The sequence below is a fragment of the Protopterus annectens genome, chromosome 1.part1 (assembly GCF_019279795.1).
Source record: "Protopterus annectens isolate FY-2018-M chromosome 1.part1, PAN1.0, whole genome shotgun sequence".
NCBI lineage: Eukaryota > Metazoa > Chordata > Ceratodontiformes > Protopteridae > Protopterus > Protopterus annectens.
In genome coordinates, this window is record NC_056726.1 from 275,546,047 (window position 1) to 275,566,901 (window position 20,855).

The 20,855-nt window shown below is 41.8% G+C and overlaps 1 protein-coding gene across 1 annotated transcript in view; it reads right to left on the reverse strand.

The window, feature by feature from the left end:
• The window catches only part of LOC122814407 (protein broad-minded-like), a 296,314-nt gene that overhangs the window by 264,400 nt on the left and 11,059 nt on the right, over positions 1-20,855 (reverse strand). The window contains exon 2 of the mRNA XM_044086993.1: positions 9,657-9,818. Coding sequence (XP_043942928.1) covers positions 9,657-9,818 — 162 coding nt within the window. The remainder of the gene's footprint in view (positions 1-9,656; positions 9,819-20,855) is intronic.

Sequence of the window (20,855 nt, forward strand, 5' to 3'; positions counted from 1 at the left end):
GACCGTCCTTCTGAGATAACAGATGAGGAATCAGAGGTAAAGGCCATGGAGGCTTCTTTACAAGACTCCTTAGAAGTGGGTACCAGTGTTGCCGAGGCCAATCTGGAGCTATCAAAATCATCCTTGGCCTGTCTTGTCTGACCTTTAGTAATACCTTTGGAAGAAGAGGTAGAGGTGGAAAGGCATAGACATGAAGGTTTTTCCAACTGAAAGACAGAGCATCCACTTTCCAAGCTGTGTGATGAAACCCCTTTGTGCAATACTTTGGCAGCTGGTGGTTTAGTGGAGAAGCGAACAGATCTATGTCTGGAGTTCCCCATGACACTGTCAATTTCTGAAATACATGAAGATCCAGTTTCCACTCGTGGGGATCCATGATTTGTCTGCTTAATACATCTGCTAGGGAGTTCTGTGCTCCTGGCAGAAACCTTGCCTGAAGAGTCAGTTGCAGGCTTAACGCAGTCTCCCATAAAATCATTGCTTGCCTGCATAGAGGATAAGAATGTGTTCCCCCTTGCTTGTTGATGTACCACATGACAGTTGTGTTGTCTGTCAGAATCAACACCTGCCCTGGAAGAAGTAACTCCTTGAACGCCATCAATGCAAACTGGACTGCTAACATCTCCTTCATGTTGATATGTAGATGCTGTAGTCTGGCAGGCCACTTGTCTTGTATCCACTTTCCATTTAGATGAGCTCCCAAGCAGTGTCCGAGGCATCTGTCGTTAAAATCTGACTCGCCTCTGGCCGGGTCACAGAGAGTCCCTTGTTTAGGTGACATTCCTGAGCCCACCACAAGAATTCCTTTTGAAGGCAAGGTATTATTTGAATGACAGTGTCCAAATCTTGGCAGTGCTGTGTCCATACATTTTGAGATACCATTGCAGCTTCCTCATATGCAGTTTGGCATTGGGAAGCACCAGAATACAAGATGCCATGAACCCTAATGCTTGAAGGACTGTCCTTGCAGTCAGCACGGACTGATGAGATAGTTGATGGAAGTAAAGTGACAGACTCTTTTGTTTGTCCGGGGTTAAAAGGCCATCTGAGCTGCTGTATTCAGTCTCACACCCAGAAAGCACATGTCTTGAGAGGGTACTAGACTGGACTTTATTTCGTTCACAGAATACCCTAGGCATCTTAGCACTGCTATGACATATTCCAGATGCTGTAGAAGGTGTTCCTTTTCTTGAGCCAGAATCAGGCAGTCGTCCAAGTAAGGATAGATTTGAATGCCTTGAAGCCTGAAGTAAGCTATCACTGGAGCCAGAACCTTTGTGAATACTCTGGGCAGTAGATAAGCCAAAGGGCAATGCAGAGAACTGATAATGAAAATCTCCAGTTCGAAACCGCAGATACTTTCTGCAACTTAGCCTTATAGGCACATGAAGGTAAGCTTCCTTGAGATCCAAAGTTACCATCCAGTGATCCTTGCCCAGCAGAGGTAACAGTTGCTGTAACGTCAACATCTTGAACTTGGGAATGTCCAGATAAGTGTTGAGGATAGATAAATCCAGAATTGGTCTCCACGTGTTCCCCTTCTTTGGTACTAGGAACAGGCGAGAATAAAATCCAAGCCCCTTTCTGATACAGGGACTGGCTGAATGGCCCCTATCTGGAGTAACTGAGAAACTTGCTTGTGAGCCTCTTTTCTTTGTGGAGGAGGAACATCTGGCATGCCTTTGAAAGGGGCATTGTGTGGAAATAAAATCTGTAACCGTGATGAATAATATCCAGCACCCATCTGTCTTGAGTGATTAAATCCCAATTTTCTTTGAAAAGAGACAATCTTCCTCCCAAAGGAGCTGCCAGGCGAGGGTCCACTGGCAGCTGAAAAGGCAGGTCATTGGTTCTGCTTACGAAAGGACTGACCCCTGCCCTCACCAGAAGTCTGAGCAGGTGAACTGTCTGATCTAGGCCTAAACGAACCTTGAGCCCTGCCCCTACCACGTCTAGACCTACCCCTAGACTGGGAACCATAAGCAGGATATGTCCACCCCTTAGCAGGCCAATTTCTACTAAACTTGGAGGCTGCACCTGCAAAAATCTTTAACAGTCTGCATAGACTTAGCTTTGTCCTCCATTTTCTTTAAAACTGCTTCCACAGGCGGTCCAAACAACACATCAGACTGTAAAGGAGCATCCAAAATCCTAGTCTTAACATGCTCAGCTAAATTCTGATCCTTCAACCAGGCATGTCTGCGAAGAACAGAACTAGTAGCAGCCACCCTCGAGGAGGCCTGAACAGCATCAAAACCACACTGCAAAGAATGCTTACCCACTTGTTCAGACACATGAACCAAATCCAGCAATTCTTTACACTCAATACCTTCCGCCAAAGCATCCACCTTAGATTTCAATTGTGAAAGGAGATAATTTTGATATTTCAGCATATGAAACTGACAATTCAACGCCCTCATGGCTAGAGTGGAAGAAGTATATACTTTCTTACCCCACCTATCCAAAGCCCTTGCCTCTTTATCAGAGGGTACAGGATTTTTAACCACAGAAGCTTTAACACCTTTAGGCCCCTGAGAAACAGTTTCTGGGTCCGCCCTGGGACTCTTAAACAAATACTTATGAGCTTCGGGCACCCTATAATACCTATCAGGCTTAACAGGAGCAGGAGGCAAGGAGTCAGGGTTCAGAGAAGCCTCTGCAAAAACATCCTCCACCACATTCAACACAGGAGGAATAGCTAAGGGCCTATGCTGGGGCAAACACAAGAATTCCCTAAGCCTTTTCTGGAGTCAGAGTAATCTTGGCCTTCCCATTTAAAGTGCTCCCTCATGGAGTGAAGAGTCTCTGAAAATGAAAAATCCTCAGGAGGAGAAGCTGAAGGAGTGGAATCATCCACATCAGAATCAGAATAAGCAGGAAACTCTTGCAAGTCTTCCACAGAAGACTCTGAAGCCTGTGAACACTGTTCAAAACTATCAAACTCCTGTTCCACCCTAGGCCTCTTATCAGGTGGGGCATAGAACCTCTAATCAGAGTAATCAAATCTTCTGCCATTTTAAGCATATGTTTCTTAGGCACAGAGCCGAAATGCTAGGAGAAGCCCCACAGAAGCTGAACTTGGCCTACCTCTAAAAGAAGCTTTGGCAACAGAAGGAGAGGCCCTAACTACCTTGGGAAGAGAGGGAAGAACAGTTACCTGAGAAGCCCCTCAGCCTGGCCTACCTCCTGAGAGGGCACATCCTGTAACAGTAAAGTATCTGCCTGAGACTCCATAGAGACTCCTGGCAAAACCTCTGGCTCCCCTGAGCCTTCTAAAGGACCGACGTCCGGGACTGCCGGTTCCTCACCCCTAGGCTTCACTGTTTTGTCCTTGCGCTTCTTGGATGAAGCAGGCGCCGGAGCATCCGACGGCATATTATAATTGCAACGCTTCCCAAACACTAACCTAGCACAATCAAGCCTCCTCTTAATAGTGCGCTTGTTAAATCTAGCACAAGAGCGGCAACCAACAACGTCGTGCTCAGGCCCTAAACAAGGTATACACAATGTATGATAATCCCTATGCGGTATCTGCTTCCCACAAGAAATACAGTTATTCACTTTTTCTGACATCCGGTTAAATACTGAGGCAAGAAAAACCAAAATGTTCCCAACGGGTTACTTAGCCAACTCTGTTTCGGTCTGAAACTCCGGTTTCGGAAAATCTCAGAACGCCAACCTGCACTCAAAATTGCTTCTGCATCGGACCATGCGGCAAAAGACTGAGGAAATGGCGTCGGTCATGCGCATTAGTACCCTGACGTGGCGTCAGTCTAAGGCGCCATGACCGACGCCAGCCTTATACTCTGGTATTCGGGCCGACTGGGACGCGGACTATACCCAATAGTCAGGACTGCAGCAAGGGAAGACGAAGAACATCTTTTCTTGCTGTTAGCTTGCTCTGTTTTGTTAGTGCCAAGAAGTAAAGAGGGAGTTCTTTTTGTTTTTCTGCAGTTAGGAATGCCATTTGTTTTACTGTGTCCAATTCCGCGCCCAAGAATGTCCTTGTTTGGGATGGTATCAGCCTTGACTTTTGTAAATTGACTGTGTATCCCAGTGCTTGTAGCAAGTAAATGACCCTTTGTAAATCTGTTGTCAGCTTGCTTTTGTTGTCCCCTTGTAGCAGGCAGTCGTCCAGGTATGGATAAATTTGGATTCCCTGTAGTCTGCAGTGGGCGATTACTGATGCCAGGCATTTTGTGAATACTCTGGGCGCAGTAGATAAGCCAAAGGGCAATGCTGAGAATTGATAGTGCTCTGATCCTGCAAGAAATCTGAGGTATCTTCTGCAAATTGGTCGAATGGGGACGTGCAGGTATGCCTCCTTGAGATCTAGAGTTACCAGCCAACACTCCTTGCCCAGCATGGGAAGAAGTTGCTGTAGGGTCAGCATTTTGAATTTTGGGACAATGATGTATGTGTTTAAGGTGGACAGGTCGAGAATAGGTCTCCAACTTTTTTCCTTTCTTGGAACTAGGAATAGTCTGGAGTAGAATCCTTTGCCTTGTTCTGTTATTGGTACTCTTTCCACAGCTCTCATCTTTGTTAATTGCATTATCTGCTGTAGAGCTTCTGTTTTTTGATTTGGAGGCAGGTTTGGCATTCCTCTTTTGACTGGTAAAGTGTGGAAGTGGAACCGGTAACCTTGGTCTATGGTTTGCAAAATCCACTTGTCTTTTGTGATATAGTGCCAGTTCTTCGAAAATAAGGTTAATTTTCCGCCTAATGGTGCTGCTATTTGTTCCCTGGTAGGCGGAGTTAGAATCAAGTCACTGTGATTGTGTAGTTGCAGTGGTAGTGGCTGTGTCTGTGCCTCTGTTATTACCTTGCCACTGTCGTCCTCTGTAGGCACCCCCTCTGGATTGATTTCTGCCTCTGGAACGTCTATTCCTGCCCCTTTGGGATCTTGTGGAGTCAGGAAAGGACCAATTTTTGGCAGGCCAGTTCCTGCTAAACCTTGGGGGCTGAACCTGCAAGAAATCTTTAACCGTTTGTACAGATTTTGCCTTTTCTTCCATTTTCTTCATTACCTGCTGGGCAGGTGTACCAAACAAACTGGCCTTATCCATAGGAGCATCTAATAACTTAGCTTTAACATGATCCGGTAAGACCTGTTCCTTCAGCCATGCATGTCTTCTTATCACTGTGCCAGTCATGGCTGATCTAAATGAAGCCTCCAGTGCATCATAGCCACATTTTAAGGAATGGTTACTAACCTGTTGTATGTTATTTACCATTTCTAATACATATTTCTTATCTATCGAGTCATCAGAGGATAGCTTTTTAGTTAACTGATCAAGCATAAACTCTTGGTATTGTATCATGTGAAACTGACAGTTTAAAGCTCTAGCTGAGAGAGTAGCAGAGGTGTAAACTTTTTTGCCCCATCTGTCTAAAGACCTGGCTTCCCTTTCAGAAGGAATAGGATTTTTTGCTGTGGTCGAGGCTACTGCCTTAGGCCCCTGGGATATAGTTTCGGGGTCTGCAAGTGGGGCCTTGTATAGGTGATGATGAGTGTCTGGCACCCTGTAAAATCTATCTGGTTTGGCAGGGGCTGGAGGTAAGGAATCTGGTGCAGTGCAGACATCATTAACTGCATCGTCCACAACAGGGAGGACAGGAGGTATAGCTAAGGGCCTGTGTTGTGGTAGGTGCAGAAAAGTCCTAAGTCTTTTTCTGGAATCTGAGAAATCCTGTTCCTGCCATTGGAATTGTTCTCGCATGGCATGTAAGGTTTCCCCAAAGGAGAATTCTTCTGGTGGAGAAGCAGCTGGAATGGATTCTTCAGCATCTGAGTCTTCATAATTGGAGAAAGGAGCCTCTGGCTGGTCTGTAATATCTGAGTCATCCACAGAATCATCAGAGGACACAGGCTCGGGGGGCTCTGCTCTAGGTCTCTTTTCTGGGGGCTGAGAGGCCCTGTCTGGGTGAGATTGAGATCCCCTAATTAAGGATATTAAATCTTCTGCCAGTGTAAGCATTTGTGAACTAGAAGTGGGCCTGGTTGAGGGGGGTTTAACAGGCACTGATTTAGTAGATTTGGCTGCTTTAGCCCTGGCAAAAGCCTTAATAGACATGGCTGCAGGAGGCCTAGCAGCACCACGTGCTGGGGTAGAGACATCCAAAGGGATGGTGTCTGATAAGTCACTAGCAACCACTGTTGTAGGTAAAATTTCTGAGGCCGATTCAAGTAAAGTAGCAGGAACCTCAGTAGTAGTCATTGATTCGGCTGTACTTTGATCAGTTTTCTCGGTTTCGGCCGAAACCGAGACACTCGCGGTTTGCTTAACCATGGTTTCGGCCGAAACCGCGGACCGCGAGTGTCGGTCCTTTTCCTTGCGCTTTTAACAATTTGGGTAGTCTGAGGATCCGGCGGCATAATGTACGCAAAATCTGAGCGAAAAACTGTTCAGCAAACTCCGACCGACGCCTAAGCATTCGTCGGTTGAATGAAGCACAGGCCGAACAGGCTGCTACGTCATGGTCTGGGCCTAAACAAGGCAAACAGTAAGAGTGGAAATCTTTATGAGGTATTTGTTTCCCACAAGTTAAACAGTTATTGACTTTTTCTGACATCGGCTGAGGCAAGAAAGAGTCCCCAACGGGTACTTAGCTTTTAGAAGTCTTCGAAGTAGTATTCGGTAGTAGTAATCTCTGGATCTGACCGACCGGCACTTGCGAACAGCTTCTGCTTCGGGCGCCACGTGGCAAGAAAGACTGAGGAAAATGGCGTCGGCTGATGCTTTTATACCCGAAGACCAGCAGAGATGACGTCGGGTGAAGTGCGACATCAGCCGAAGCCGGACCCGGACTTTGGAATCCGGCCGACCGAAGGGCTGCCTGACGACAGGACAACCCAGTTGTTATGACTGCAGATGCATCCATGAAGGACATCTTGATTTATATCCCAAAACTAATACAACACTCCCCTCTAGTGGACAAAAGCCAAAATTACATACAAAATGAATCAAGATAAAAGATGTACTTAAAATTCAGTTAATGGATCCATAGATAAAAAACGCGGTTTCTCCTTGATACAGTGCTTTGTGGTTGCTTACTAGTTGATTTCTTGGTTTTAACTCTAGCGGTGGAGCTACTGAGTTGATCAAGGCAGTACCTGTACAAAACTAAATTAAGGAAAGAAAAATTTTGCCACAGCCCACTGAAAATGACAACACCAAAGAAACTCAAGATAGCAAGTGAGTGTAGAAAATTTCAGACACGGTGGGAAAATGAATACTTCTTTATGGAAGTCAGGGGGAAATGTGTGTGTTTGATTTGTAATGAGAGTGTCGCAGTGCTGAAGGAGTACAATGTAAGACGACACTATGAAACCAAACATCAGACCTACATGTCCTACACTGGTGTGGAACAAGAACAAAAGGTTAAGCAGATGACAGCTAACTTGCTAGCTCAACAACAGTATTTTTCCGTGCCAAAAAAACTCAGGAAAATGCCACAATAGCCAGCTATGAGGTGGTTCAACTCATTGCCCAGCATGGGAAGGCTTTTTCAGATGGTGAATTTATAAAACAGTGCCTCACTAAAGTTGCAGGAATAATGTGCCCAGAAAAAAGTCAAGAATTCGACAGTGTTAGCCTATCAAGGAACACAGTTGTGCGGCGAATCGAAGACTTGTCAGCCAACATAAAACATCAACTGGCAGACAAAACATGTGCTTTTGATTTCTACTCCATTGCATGTGATGAGAGCACAGACACCACAGATACCGCACAGTTACTAATTTTTTGCGGGGTGTTGACAATAACTTTTGCGTTATGGAGGAGCTGCTTGATCTCACCAGTCTAAATACCACAACAACGGGTAAAGACATTTTTGAAGCTGTGTCAAATGCAATTGACAAGATAGGACTTAAATGGGACAAGTTGTGTGGAGTTACAACGGATGGAGCTCCAGCTATGACAGGCCAGCACAAAGGAATGGCCTCTTATGGTGTGTGCCAAGGTGCAGGATAGCGGAGGTGAGGCAGTTAAAATGCACTGTATCATCCACCAAGAAGCACTCTGTGCCAAGACAGTACAGCTTAACGATGTGATGAACACTGTTGTGAAAACAGTAAACATAATTCGAGTACAAGCACTCTACCACAGAGAATTTCAAGCTTTCTTAACTGACATTGATGCTGAATATGGGGACCTGCTCTACCATTCAGAAGTGCGCTGGCTAAGTCGTGGCTCCGTGCTTAGGCGGTTTTATTCTCTGAGATCAGAGATCGACCAGTTTTTGAAAGAAAAGGACTGACCTCTTCACGAGCTGAGTGACCCTCTATGATTGGCATACCTGGCATTTTTAGTTGATCTCACTGAACACCTCAACACACTCAACAAAAACCTACAAGGTAAAGACCAACTTGTACCACAGCTTCACGCACATGAAAGCATTCTGTGTGAAGCTCCGACTGTTTGAGGCACAGTTGCACACCTTCAATGTCGCACACTTCCCCACACTGTCCGAAATCAGATCTGCATTTCCAAAGGTCGATCTCTCTGGTAAAAAGGGGAAATATGTGTCTGTGATCACATCCCTCCTGACAGAATTTTCTCAGCGCTTCCAAGATTTTTCTACTATTGAGAATGATATCAAGCTGTTTGCGACTCCCTTCATGATAAATGCAGAAGAAGTGGAAGAGAGTCTTCAATTAGAACTTATAGAAATGCAGTGTGATGATTCTCTGAAGAATCAACATCAGCTTCTCTCTTTACCTGACTTCTACCGGAGCTTGGAAAAAGCCAAGTTTCCTCTGATGAGACGCCATGCAAAAAGAATGCTGAGTCTGTTCGGCTCAACATACATATGTGAACAAACATTTTCTCTGATGACGCTGAACAAAAGCAGATTGAGAACCAAAATTACCAACGACCATCTCTGTGACATCCTTCGCATCTCAACCACAAAACTGATTCCGGACCTGCCAGCAATCCCGCAGGCCAAAGCGCAACTTCATTGTTCCCACTGAGCGCAACTGTGTTCCCGAGTTCAAAATATAGTACACGTTCCATGTGTTATTATTAAGCCCTATTACTAATAAATAATTTTATGTTGATATCATTTTTAAAACAACTATTAGTTGATCTGTTAACAATCCAAACTTATTTGCATAACTAGCTTGAAATATCCTATTCATAAAAAGCAGTGTTGTAGGCTGATTAATTTAGTTTACTTGTCTTAAAAAATAAACCAGGTGAGGCAATATAATATACTTCACCTCGAGTGAGTGGCCCGGCTGTTTGTGTATTTTACCGCATATGGCCCTTGGTGAAAAAAGTCTGGACACCCCTGACTTAAACAATTACTCCCCTGTATCAGCAGACATTATTAGCAAACAAGCATTGATGAAAAATCAGGTTTTGTGACAATGTATGTACTTTTTAATGCATACTGTGCACATCTTATTTTACTGAATGACATAGCTATAGTAAATGTTATGTATACTGAAACATGACAACAAAAAACACACTAACAAAAGCATTGCCAATGTAAAATGTTTAAATGGTTGTGGATGCCATAGGATATACACTACACAATCATTAAAACTAAATATTAACTGTAGAACACAACAGTTTTAAGCAAGTTACTTAGCACTCATATTTTGTTTACATATGAAAAAGTAAAGTACAAAGTCACTCAGCACTTACTCCTTGGAGTCCCTTGTCTTTTTGGTAACATGCTGAACAAGTGTATCGTGGCCTAGTCCTTCTGCTTGCCCTTCAGCTGAAGCACATCTTTCGGCTTCCTCTTCTATCACATTACCCAGCACACTGGATATATAACGCCTCAAGTACCTCACAAACTCATAGCTGCAACAAATTACCAGAGGTTAGAGCTTGCAGGCTTATAGGTATTCTCAAATGCTTTAATGGCAAAGGTAGAAAAATAACAAAATGTATTTACTTTTAATAAAGAATTAATAACAATATATTTAATTCTCAATATCAGAACTGTAAATCCATTGGTACTACATCAATTAAAAAAAATCCAGTTTTGAACACACACCTGTCTGACCACAACAGACATGACAAAGTTCTTCTAATTTGTACCGTCTATTCTATCGTTTTGCATTAGAAATGCTACATGCCTTCTTCACCCCTAGAACTATGCTCACAAGATTCTGGGCATCTTTCAGTAAAACCATACTCTTTCAACATTTCTTTTCAGCAAATACTAGACTCCTGTTTGCCATGATTCCCTTTTAACACTGAAAGTACCATTTGGTTAACATCTTGGTAACAATGTAATATTTCAAGACTAATTACTCTGAATCCCACAAAAAGAGAAACAGAATGATCAAAAAAGTACACTTATATATACTACATCTACGAATGCCATCTCTCAGATTAGTCCCTTTTCTTCAAGATATGGCAATCTTGAAGCTGGTTATGTATAAGTTCGGGGGGGGGGGGGTTGAGGAACTCAACCCTAACATTAGGGAGTCTGGGGGGGGTTCTACAGATAAAAGAACTTTAACAGAGAAAATACAGTTCTGTAAGTTGAACTTACCATAACAGTAGATGCCTGAATGATCACTGCTGCAGTAGCCTTAGCCATATGGGTTATATCCTGATAAGAATTTAACAGCCGGACAGTTTCCAAAGCTTCAAGGCACCTTCCACATGCCTAAGCAGCTCGAGCTGAGCTGCCTAATACACAGGTTTGGGCACAAAGCCATTCAGTGCTTTTCTGCCAGCAGACAGGGGTAGGCTGAGCCTTGAAAGGACAATGCTAGAATAACAAAAATTAAATGCCCACACCATTGCATAAAAAGCACACCAAAAAAACAAAGGGGGTTGAGGAAGGAAAGGGGGAATGGAGGGAGGAAGTAGCTACTGCAGCAGCAGTCATTCAAATATCTACGATTATGGTAAGTTTGATCACTGCTGCAGTAGCCTTAGCTATAGCAATCTACTTATATAGTTAACTATATATTTGGGAGGAGAAAGGAGAAGGGTCCAGCAGTCCCTGGAGAATGGTCCTAGCAAAACTTGAACTAGATCTAGATAAGGAATCAAACATTGTGCTTTGGAAAAGTTTGTACAGAGGACTAAGAAGCAGCTTCTGGAATACTTCTGGAGTCCAACACCTTTCAAAAAGCCATAGGTGAAGTCAAGGTCTTGACTATGCCTGGAATAAATTTGCTGTGGTGAGTATAACAAAAGGTAATAGCCTTAGACAACCATTTGGAAATAGTCTGTTTTGACACAGGTTGTCCCTTCATCTTACCTTCACAAGAAATGAACAACTGATCTGAAGATCTGAAAGATTTAGTTCCGTCAAGATAGTAACTGAGCTCTATGTGGACATCCAAGGTATGGAGTATCCTTTCTCCTGCAATTTTAGGTCTAGGAAAGAAAATGGGGAGATCGATAGTTTGGCTTAAAGTAAACTTGGATACCACTTTAGGCATAAAAGGAGGATTAGTTCTCAAAGAAACAGTGTTACAATGGAAAATGAGATAGGTTTGTCTCACCATAAGAGCTTCCAACTCAGATGCCCTTCTTGCAGAGGTCAGAGCAAGAGTGGTGATGATAAAGGAAGTATTGTAGCAACAATGGCACTACTGCCAAGGAAATATATCTCTGAGGTTAACAGCCAGTGACACTAAGGCTCAAATCAGTCCCAAACCAGGAAGGGTTTAAATTAGAAGACTGAATGTTTAAGTGATAAAACACCTAAACATCGATCTTCTAACGTCGAAAGCAAACAACGGCGAACGGCCGATTTAATGCAGGGAAAGAGTTCCCTTGGCCGTTTGCCGGAGTTTGCTATTTCCCTACTGTTGAGCTATCTCGGAGTTGGTATATTTAGTTGGGAGGGGTGAAGCCCCCAACTTAATTTAGATGTAAAGTAATGTTTTTTGTGTTGTGGCTGAGGGACGTGTTTCCCTGGGATGTTCAACATTGTGTGGTTCGATATTAGAAGATCGATGTTTAGGTGTTCGATCACCTAAGTGTTTGGCCTTCTAATATAGACCCACCAGAAACCTGCCAGAATTTTGCCAAAATGGACTCCACGGGGGAAAAGTCTGGGGTTAATGTAACAAACTGCATAAACTTGTTTAAAGCATAGTTCGTTCAAGGCACACACATACACACACACAAAAAACTCTTGACATGACATCCAAAGTCACAGAAAACAGGATACCATCACTTCTCAACCTCTTCTCTTAAAACACACAGCTCCAAAGAGGTCTGCACCTCATATCTGACACCAGAATAGCACCTCCAGGTTTTCATTCTCCTTCTGTCCTGTGAAATGTGCTGTGACCCCAGATCACCTTATCCACAAAGAGACTCCAAGAGGTAAAGACAGTGAAGTAGCTAAAAGTGCAATGAAATATAAAATAAAAAGAAAAAAAAGAAGTTGTAGGGAATCATCTACAAAATTAACAGCAATACAAGCAGAAAGCAACATAATCATACAGGAAATGTCAATAAAACCAGACATTTGAAAGATAGCTTGTCTGCTGGCTGCCAACCACCATCCTGGAGTCTATTCCAGATGATGGATGTGATGGATGTCAATGAAGTGGAAAGCTGAAAATTAAAACCTGTGGTAACATCAACATCAGGAAAAGGATGCTGGCAGTTCCTGTGGTGCAGGCTCACAACCTGATGACCACAAGAAAACTTAGCTTGTCAAGACAGTCTCAACACTGGAAACAGGGACTTTCTGATGAAACACCCTGTGAATACTGACAAACTGTTCAGTGTTTTCTTGTGAGTCTTGGCACTGGGTAGACTGGTACAGGATGCACCAAAGTGAACCCTACAAGCATCTGCTCTGACAAAGTTGGGGTTGGGGGATGGCAAAATGGTTAAACTGTTTGCCTCACAGACGCGAAGTACAGTGGTCGATTCTCATCTTTGTTGAAATTTACTATGCTTAAAATAACCACAATGCTGCTAGCCCAGTAATTGCCTATGAACTTGCCTATAAAACGGAATAGCTTGTCAAAGTAACAAGTATAGTACAAGTGCTGAGAAAGGCTGTAGTCAATTCCAAAATGGTGCTCACTGAACAGACATCACATAAAATGGAAATACCAGTGCCAAAAACAGATACTCTGGATAGGGAGCCAAATATTGTGCTGGTACTACATACAGAGTTGGGCAGACTTATGCCATGCACCAATTTTGTGGCAGCATTAATACCAGCTTATATGAGTGTAGGAACACTGACAATGAACATAAGATTACTCACCTGGTGCCAGAAGTATCTGCATCAGAGTAGTAGAGCTGTGGCTCAGTCAGTGGAGAACAATTGGGATAAACCTGAAAAATGAGACTGACACAAGCTTTCTTTTTACCCCTTAATAAAGGGGATTAAATAGAGCTTCCAAGATGGCTGTATACTGAGTAACAGCTTAATTTTAGCTTTCCAAGTATGAAAACAGAAACTTAGCAGAGAAAGGCAATGGATTTATACTTCTGGGTTGATTCCAGTAACTAGCTAGTAAGTGCACTGCCTGGATGCCACAAAAAAAAAAAAAAAGAAATACAGAGGACCCGAGGGAAAAATCATCTTAAAAAGGTAAGGGAAAAAACACTGAATGGCAAAAGTACTGCAGCTGTTCAGTAAAAGGCAGTGCAAGCTCCTGACATGACTTCCAGTAATGTACAGGGAAGTATAAGACAACTGCACACAGACCTGATTAAAATAAACGGAACACTGATGGAGTATCAAAAACTAGTAAAGATCCAGACCAGATAAACACAGCAAGTCCACAGGCTTGGAGAAAAACGAGCCGATCAATGATAATTAACGTAAAACTTTATTCGAGTAAAACAATAAAAATAAAATACCATCAAGCGCTTTCACCTGGATAAATACCAGGCTTTTTCAAGATAATCCATTTTTTAAATTTCAAGTTTAAAAAACTTAAAACCTAGTGCTGTAACTAGTGCTTTAAAAACTCATTGCATATCTAATTTAATAACACACTGGACACAATTTTACTGATGGAGTATATCAACTCAAACAAAAAAGGCTGGAAAAAATGGAAGAACCATTAAACAGGTATTCAGATGAGGTGATAAAACTGCTAAAAATTAGATGTCGAAATGAAGAAAAGGCTGGCTGAATATAAAACTGCACAAGAGATGTTTCAAAAAATAATAGAATTAGAGGACAGAGCAGGTAGGGGAAACCTGAGAATTTTCTGCTGTACCAGAGAAGCTAAAAGGAACAGACTATTAATTTCATGAAAGCGCAAATAAGCAACTGGACTGGTTTTCCACATCAGCTGTTGTTAATTGAAAGGGCACATTGTCTGTATGCTCTAAACCTGGCCATGAGAAACTTAAATCTATACCTTTAACAGTAAAGATGCAATACTACGAGTAGAAGGAGATGATTCTGTCAAAACTGTGGCAGAAGGATAAAGTACTAAAAGTGGGAGACAGCAGAGTGTTTATGGAGAATGATTACTCATTGTATACCAGGCAGAAAAGGAGTAAATTTATACCACTATTCAGAGAATGCCAAGAAGCAGGCATGAGATTCAAACTGCTGTACCCAACTATCTTCAAAATATTCTTCCCTGGAGGGACTAAATCATTTTTTGATGAAGTACATGTTAAGAAGGAAATACAAAATTATGTCCAGCAAAAACTGAGCTGTGAAACAGAATGAGATTCTGCTTCTTGTTCTTTTGGTAATAAAGACCACAGGGAGACTGTGCCAGTGAAACTATTTCCAATGTTTCAATAGAAACTGCTTGAGACAAGGAAAAGGCACAAGAATCAAAAGTATGTTGGAAATGAAGCAGAGACATGATATGGGAGAGGCAGATGAACAGGAATAACTTGGCAACTGACAAATGTGGGATTACAAAGCAACAATTATATTTGTGAAACATGAAAGAACAAGAAAATCTGGAAATACTGGACGTTTTTTGGACTTTGTAAAACTTGTAGGGGAGTCTAAACCATATGCCCTACTTCATGTCATTAGTGTTCAGAAAAATATTTAGGAGAGGAGAAGAGGAGGGAGAAAATTAATTGTAAGTTAAATAATTTTTTTTCATAATGGTACTATTTTTATAGTGCATGACTTTCTTTGTATGCTATAAAGTTAATTTTTCATAGTTATGTTTAAGTGTAATGGGGATACTAATGTAAACAGGTGTTCCTGTTTTTTTTCTTTCTCCCTGTTCAGTTTTAAGAAATATAGGCAATTCAATGTAAAAAAAAATCTGGTTAAAAGAGCAAGACAAAAGAAAAAATAGTGTGCTTTTTCTTATTCTTGCATTGGGAAACGACTGGAGTAAGGCCTTTAGCTTGATTTAGTAACAAGTTTTAAGTGAAAGCAAGTAAATGAAAAAGAACATTGACTATTATAAGGCTTTTTCTAGCAAATAAATGTATGCTTAGTAGCAGTTTGGTATCTGGTCCTCTTGTCTCCAAGAGACAACCTGATAAAGGGAAATGGCTAGGAGATAATGTTCTCTGAAAGCATTCAAGTGTTACCTAGGTGAGAGCTATAAAGATAAGACAAAACCAGACAGCACTTACTAGAAGCACAGTTTGTACTATGCGTCTTAGCACGGATAACCTTTCTTTAAGATTAACTTATGTCTGTGAGTGTGACTGTCAGTTTGGAACATGTATTCTAATTAGGAGGTTAAAACTTCAATACTTAAAGATGTACATAGTTGTGCATGTTATTATTAAGTTAACAGGTTTTAGGGAGGTATTGGGGGTGTCTTTGTTTTTTGTTTGAGGGCTTTTAATAAAACAGAAAGTTTTGTAAGATGTGACATAGGCTCAAATGGATATGACAAGAAACAAATATATAAAAGATCAACCTGTCAAACAGTGTATGTCTGTAACATAAAAGCTGGAACTAGACATTTAACAAAAATGCTTCTTCTTCTTCTTTCAGCTTTTCCTGGTTAGGGGTCACCACAGAAAATCACCTGTCTGCTCATGATTGGCAGTAGAGTTTTACGGTGTTGAGTTGCCAGCCCGGCGCCCAACCTTCCACAGAAGGCACACATACGCACTTACGCCTAGGGCCAATTTAGAACGTCCAATCCACTTATAGCATGTCTTGGGATGTGGGAGGAAACTGGAGCAATAGGAGGAAACCTATGCGACCACAGGGAGGACATCCAGACTCCGCACAGAAGGCACTCCAGCCAAGGATCAAACCGGAGAACCTCTTGCTGTGAGGCGACAATGCTAACCGCTGCAACACCGTGGCAAAAATGCTGTTATACATAAAAGGTGGGAATACTTTTTAACACACTAATGTTTTCTGCAATGTCTTTAAATGTCAGTGGCCTCACATATAAATACAATAAAGAAAGAACAGTGAACTATACTAAAAATATAGAGTGCAAACAGCTATACTAAGGGGGACACAGCTGGAAAGAATTGAACATGTGAATTTGACAAAGATAGGTTTTCAATATGGATATTCAGTAGAATACCTTGGAGATAGGAAAAGAGGGGTACTTACATTAATTGCAAGAGGAGTGCCAATAGTGACAGAAAAGGATAGAAAAGTTAATGGCAAATTTGTAGTACTAAGGGGCTACTGGCAAGGGCGGAGGATTATACTGGCATGTATTTATATTCCACCTAAAACCGCTATAATGGAGCTTAAGAAAATTCTGGGACAAATAATCAGCTTTCAGTAAGGAATATTACTTATAGGTGGAATTTGATTTGCAACAGTGAATATGTGGCTGGGGGCCCAAAAGGGAAAATATATCAGAGGAGGTTAAATTTCTGAAGAAATTTATGAAAATATTTGGCATGGAAGATGTGAATTCAGTATTACAAGTTTGGAATGAATTTTTGTATTATTCCCCAAGATGCAAAAACTGAGCTAGGCTAGACAGAATTTACATTTCACAGGAACATGTACATTTAACTGAAGGTCTTGATGTGCATCCAATAACTATTTTAGATCATGCGCCAATAATAACTAAAATAAAAACACAGTGTAAGGAAATAAAAATGAGACACTGGTGTCTTCCCACATGTTGAAAAGATACGAATTTAAGAAATGGGTACTGAAAATTATCCAGGAGCTAACAAAGATAGAAATTTCTTCAGAAAATATAGCTAGGAAGTGGGATAAAATTAAAATAGAGTTTAAAAATAGGATGGAAATAAAAGAAAGGGAATTATGGTTAAGAAGTAACAAGAATTATTTAGAGGGACTGACAAATGTTAAAGTATTCCAAAATAAGGGAAAATAAGGGAATCTCACAGAACAAGAGGAGCAACTGCAGAATGGTAAACAGAAAATAAAGGATTACCTTGATAATATGCATGAGTTTAGAAAGATTGTTGTTAAGCAACCACTTTTTGATAATAACTCTAGAGTACAAAAACTTTAAGCACAACGACTCAGACAACAGAAAGCAGAAAGGGCTGTCACCAAGCTTGGGGAGCCTATAACAAGGAAGATAACAGATCCTATAGAAGTATTAGAAATATTTCAGAAATTCTACGAAAGTCTGTATAAAGCAGAGAAATATGGAAATTAAGAAAAGGTTCAAATGGAAATGTTTATGAAATAATGAAATATGTCAAGGTTAGAGGTAGATGAGGCTGAATTAACAACAGGATAGGAGAAGATGAGATAAAAATGGTGATGTATACACAGGAAAGTCTCCCAGGAACAGACTGCATTCTTATGGAAGTTTGGAAGCTTGGAAGGAAAAACTGATAAAGATCTGGGTTTTAACAGTATTTTAAGAGGAGAGGTACCACCAACATCCTGGAAAAAAGTGGTGGTAGCTGTAATACCTAAAGAGGTTAAAGATTCATCAGATCCAGCTTCATACAGGCCCATTTTAATACTAAACCGTGATCTTGGATCTACCTATCCACACCCCCACCAGGGGCAGCAATATCCTAGACCTGGTCATTACCAACATGGGTGATCGGAGTTCCACACCAGAGGTCAATTCCTCATTAGTCAGACCCAACCATAAGCTAATCACACTACACATCCGCATCCTGCCCCCACTCCCCATTAGGGAAACCACTGTAAAAAATTTCTCCAAAGCCAACTTCACACTTCTTAAGACAGAAGTGGCAAATTTCACAACACCCATGCAGACGGACAACAGAGGTACGACTGCTGAATCCTACACAAATACATTTTATAAGCACTTACACAAGTGCATGGATCATGCTATCCCTAACAGAACCAAGATGCTATCCTCCAAAAAAAGGAAGCCAATCTGGTGGTCCTCTGCCATAAACAAACTCTACAACAGAAGAAAGAAACTGTTGCAAAAAAGAGTAAAATCCAGTGATTGGAGGAACTCCCTGGTCAGCCTCGGTAAGAAGCTGAGATCACTCATAAAAGCCTCCAAAGCTAGTTACGAAAACCAAATCGCCACTGATTCTAAAGACAACCACAAAGCATTCTATAGCTATGTCAAGAATCTCAATGGCAACACTCACATCTGCTCTGAGTTACAGCACAATGGCATTAAATATACAGAACCAACTGATATTGCCAACATCCTGGCAGATAGGTTCAGTGCTAACTTTACCCCTCTCTCACCCCCTAAAGGGTCCATCTCTATACCGGAAGAATGCAAAGTTTCTGTAATCACAGCTGCTGCAGAGGTAAAAACCACACTCTCCAAAGCCAAGAACAGAGCATCCATGGGACCTGACATCATCCCAGGCTGTGTTCTAGATGAACTACAGAATGAACAGGCACCACACCTAAGCACCATGTTCAATCATAGCCTCACCTCAGGCTTTGTGCCCACTGAATGGTGCACAGAGATGGTTATCCCACTCCCCAAAGGGGGAGCCACCATGGACCCCAGGAATTACCACCCCATTAGCTTAATGAGCCTGGTCTGCAAAGCCATGGAACGTTATCATCATGGAACTTATAAACAAAGACATTGGTAATCTCCAAACTCTGGACCCCACCTAGTTCGGGTTTGTAAAAGACAGATAATGTCTCCTAAACCTGATAGACTTTTTTGAAGCAGTCACCAATGCCGTAAAGAGGGTAAGGTGGTTCACACAGCCTATCTAGATCTCACCAAGGCTTCTGACACCATCCACCACTCTGGAATTATAGATAAACTCACTAAACTAGGTATAAATCCCTATATCACAAGATGGGTTGCCAACTGGCTCAATGACAGAACCCACACTGTGAAAGTAGCAGACTCCAAATCCGACTTCAGACCAGTGACAAGTGGAGTACCTCAGGGTTCAGTCCTGGGTCCTCTCCTGTTTGGTATCTACTTTTCTGAAGTACAGGCTAACACAGAAGGTCTCTGGCTAACAAAGTTCGCAGATGACTGCAAAATAGGAGCCATAACTAAAACTCCTAATGATGTGGACATCCTACAAAAGGGCCTCACTGAGACAGATGCGTGGTGTCAAAGCTATGGCCTCAAGCTCAATGCCAAAAAGTGCATTGTCATCCCCTTTGGTAAAAACTCTGTACCCATGAGCTACCACATAAGCGGTAGTCTACTTAACACCGAAAGTGTGATGAGAGACCTTAGGACACAGGTGGACAGTAGCTTCTCCTTTGATAATCACATCGCCACAGTAGTCAGGAAATCCTTCTATGTGGCACACCTCATCACAAAAGGTTTCTCATACAGGAAAAAAGAGGTCATTGTTCCCCTCTACTCGTCACTCATTAGACCCATTATAGAGTACAATGCCCCTTTTGGTATGTACCTCACAAGACATTTACAATCACTGGAAAAGCCACAGAAATACCTCACAAAGAGGATTACTGACCTCAAACAGATGCCCTACGCAGACCGGCTCAAAAAACTTCAGCTTTACTCCGTCACATATCGCCTACTCAGAGGCGATCTCTGCCTAACATACAAAGCTATATCAAACTCAGAGCTGTTGGACATGCTCCACTTAAAGAAATCCCAATCCCTCCAAGCTACACGCTCTAGGGACCTAAACCTTGTCACCACAATAAACAGAACATGCTGGAGGGATAGATTCCAATCCCAGAGACTTCCCATACTCTGGAACAAACTACATATCTATATCAAACAAAGCTCCTCATTAGCACTCTTCAAGAAAAATCTTGATGATTGGATGGGAAATAGGAAATTCAGCCCAGGGATCACCTCTGTGGCTCTGCTCGACAGGGGCACAGGAAAATAATTTTCTTGGGTGGTGAAAGCCAGGGTACCTTTTTGGCTAGGCTTGTATAGGCCCTAGAGCTGACAGCCTAGTACCTACCTATGAACCTATTATAAAGTGTTTATGCCTATAATGGCTAAAAGAATGGCACAAGTGATGCTAAAATTGATAGATATGGACAATGTGGTTTTGTGGAAGGGGGCAAACATTTGACAACATTAACAGAATATGGATGATCCAGAGGAAAGCAAAATGTAAGAAAATACAAATGCTGTTGGTGGGTCTTGATGCAGAGAAAGCATCTGACAGAGTAAGCTGGGAGTTTATGAGCATGGCATTGGAAGCATTTGCATTTCCTGATAAAATTATAAGGTTGTTTAGGAAGCTGTATGAGGGATCGGAGACAAAAATTAAACTGGGTAGGCTCCCTCTCTGATAATGTCTGCTTGAGCAGAGGAACCAGGCAGGGGCATCCTCTTTCCCCTTTGTTATTTAGAACCACTGGCAAAGAAAATAAGAAATTGATAAATTCAAGAGTAAAATTGGTATGGTAGTCAAGAAAAGCTGGCTCGATTTGCAGATGATATTATTTTATACCTGATAAAAATAGAAAAGGACATTATACTGTTGCAAAAAATTTTGAGACAGTTACAAATCTTCTTGGAATACAAAATTAATGAAACTAAAACAAAGGCAATAGCGGTAAATTATGTAACCACACCT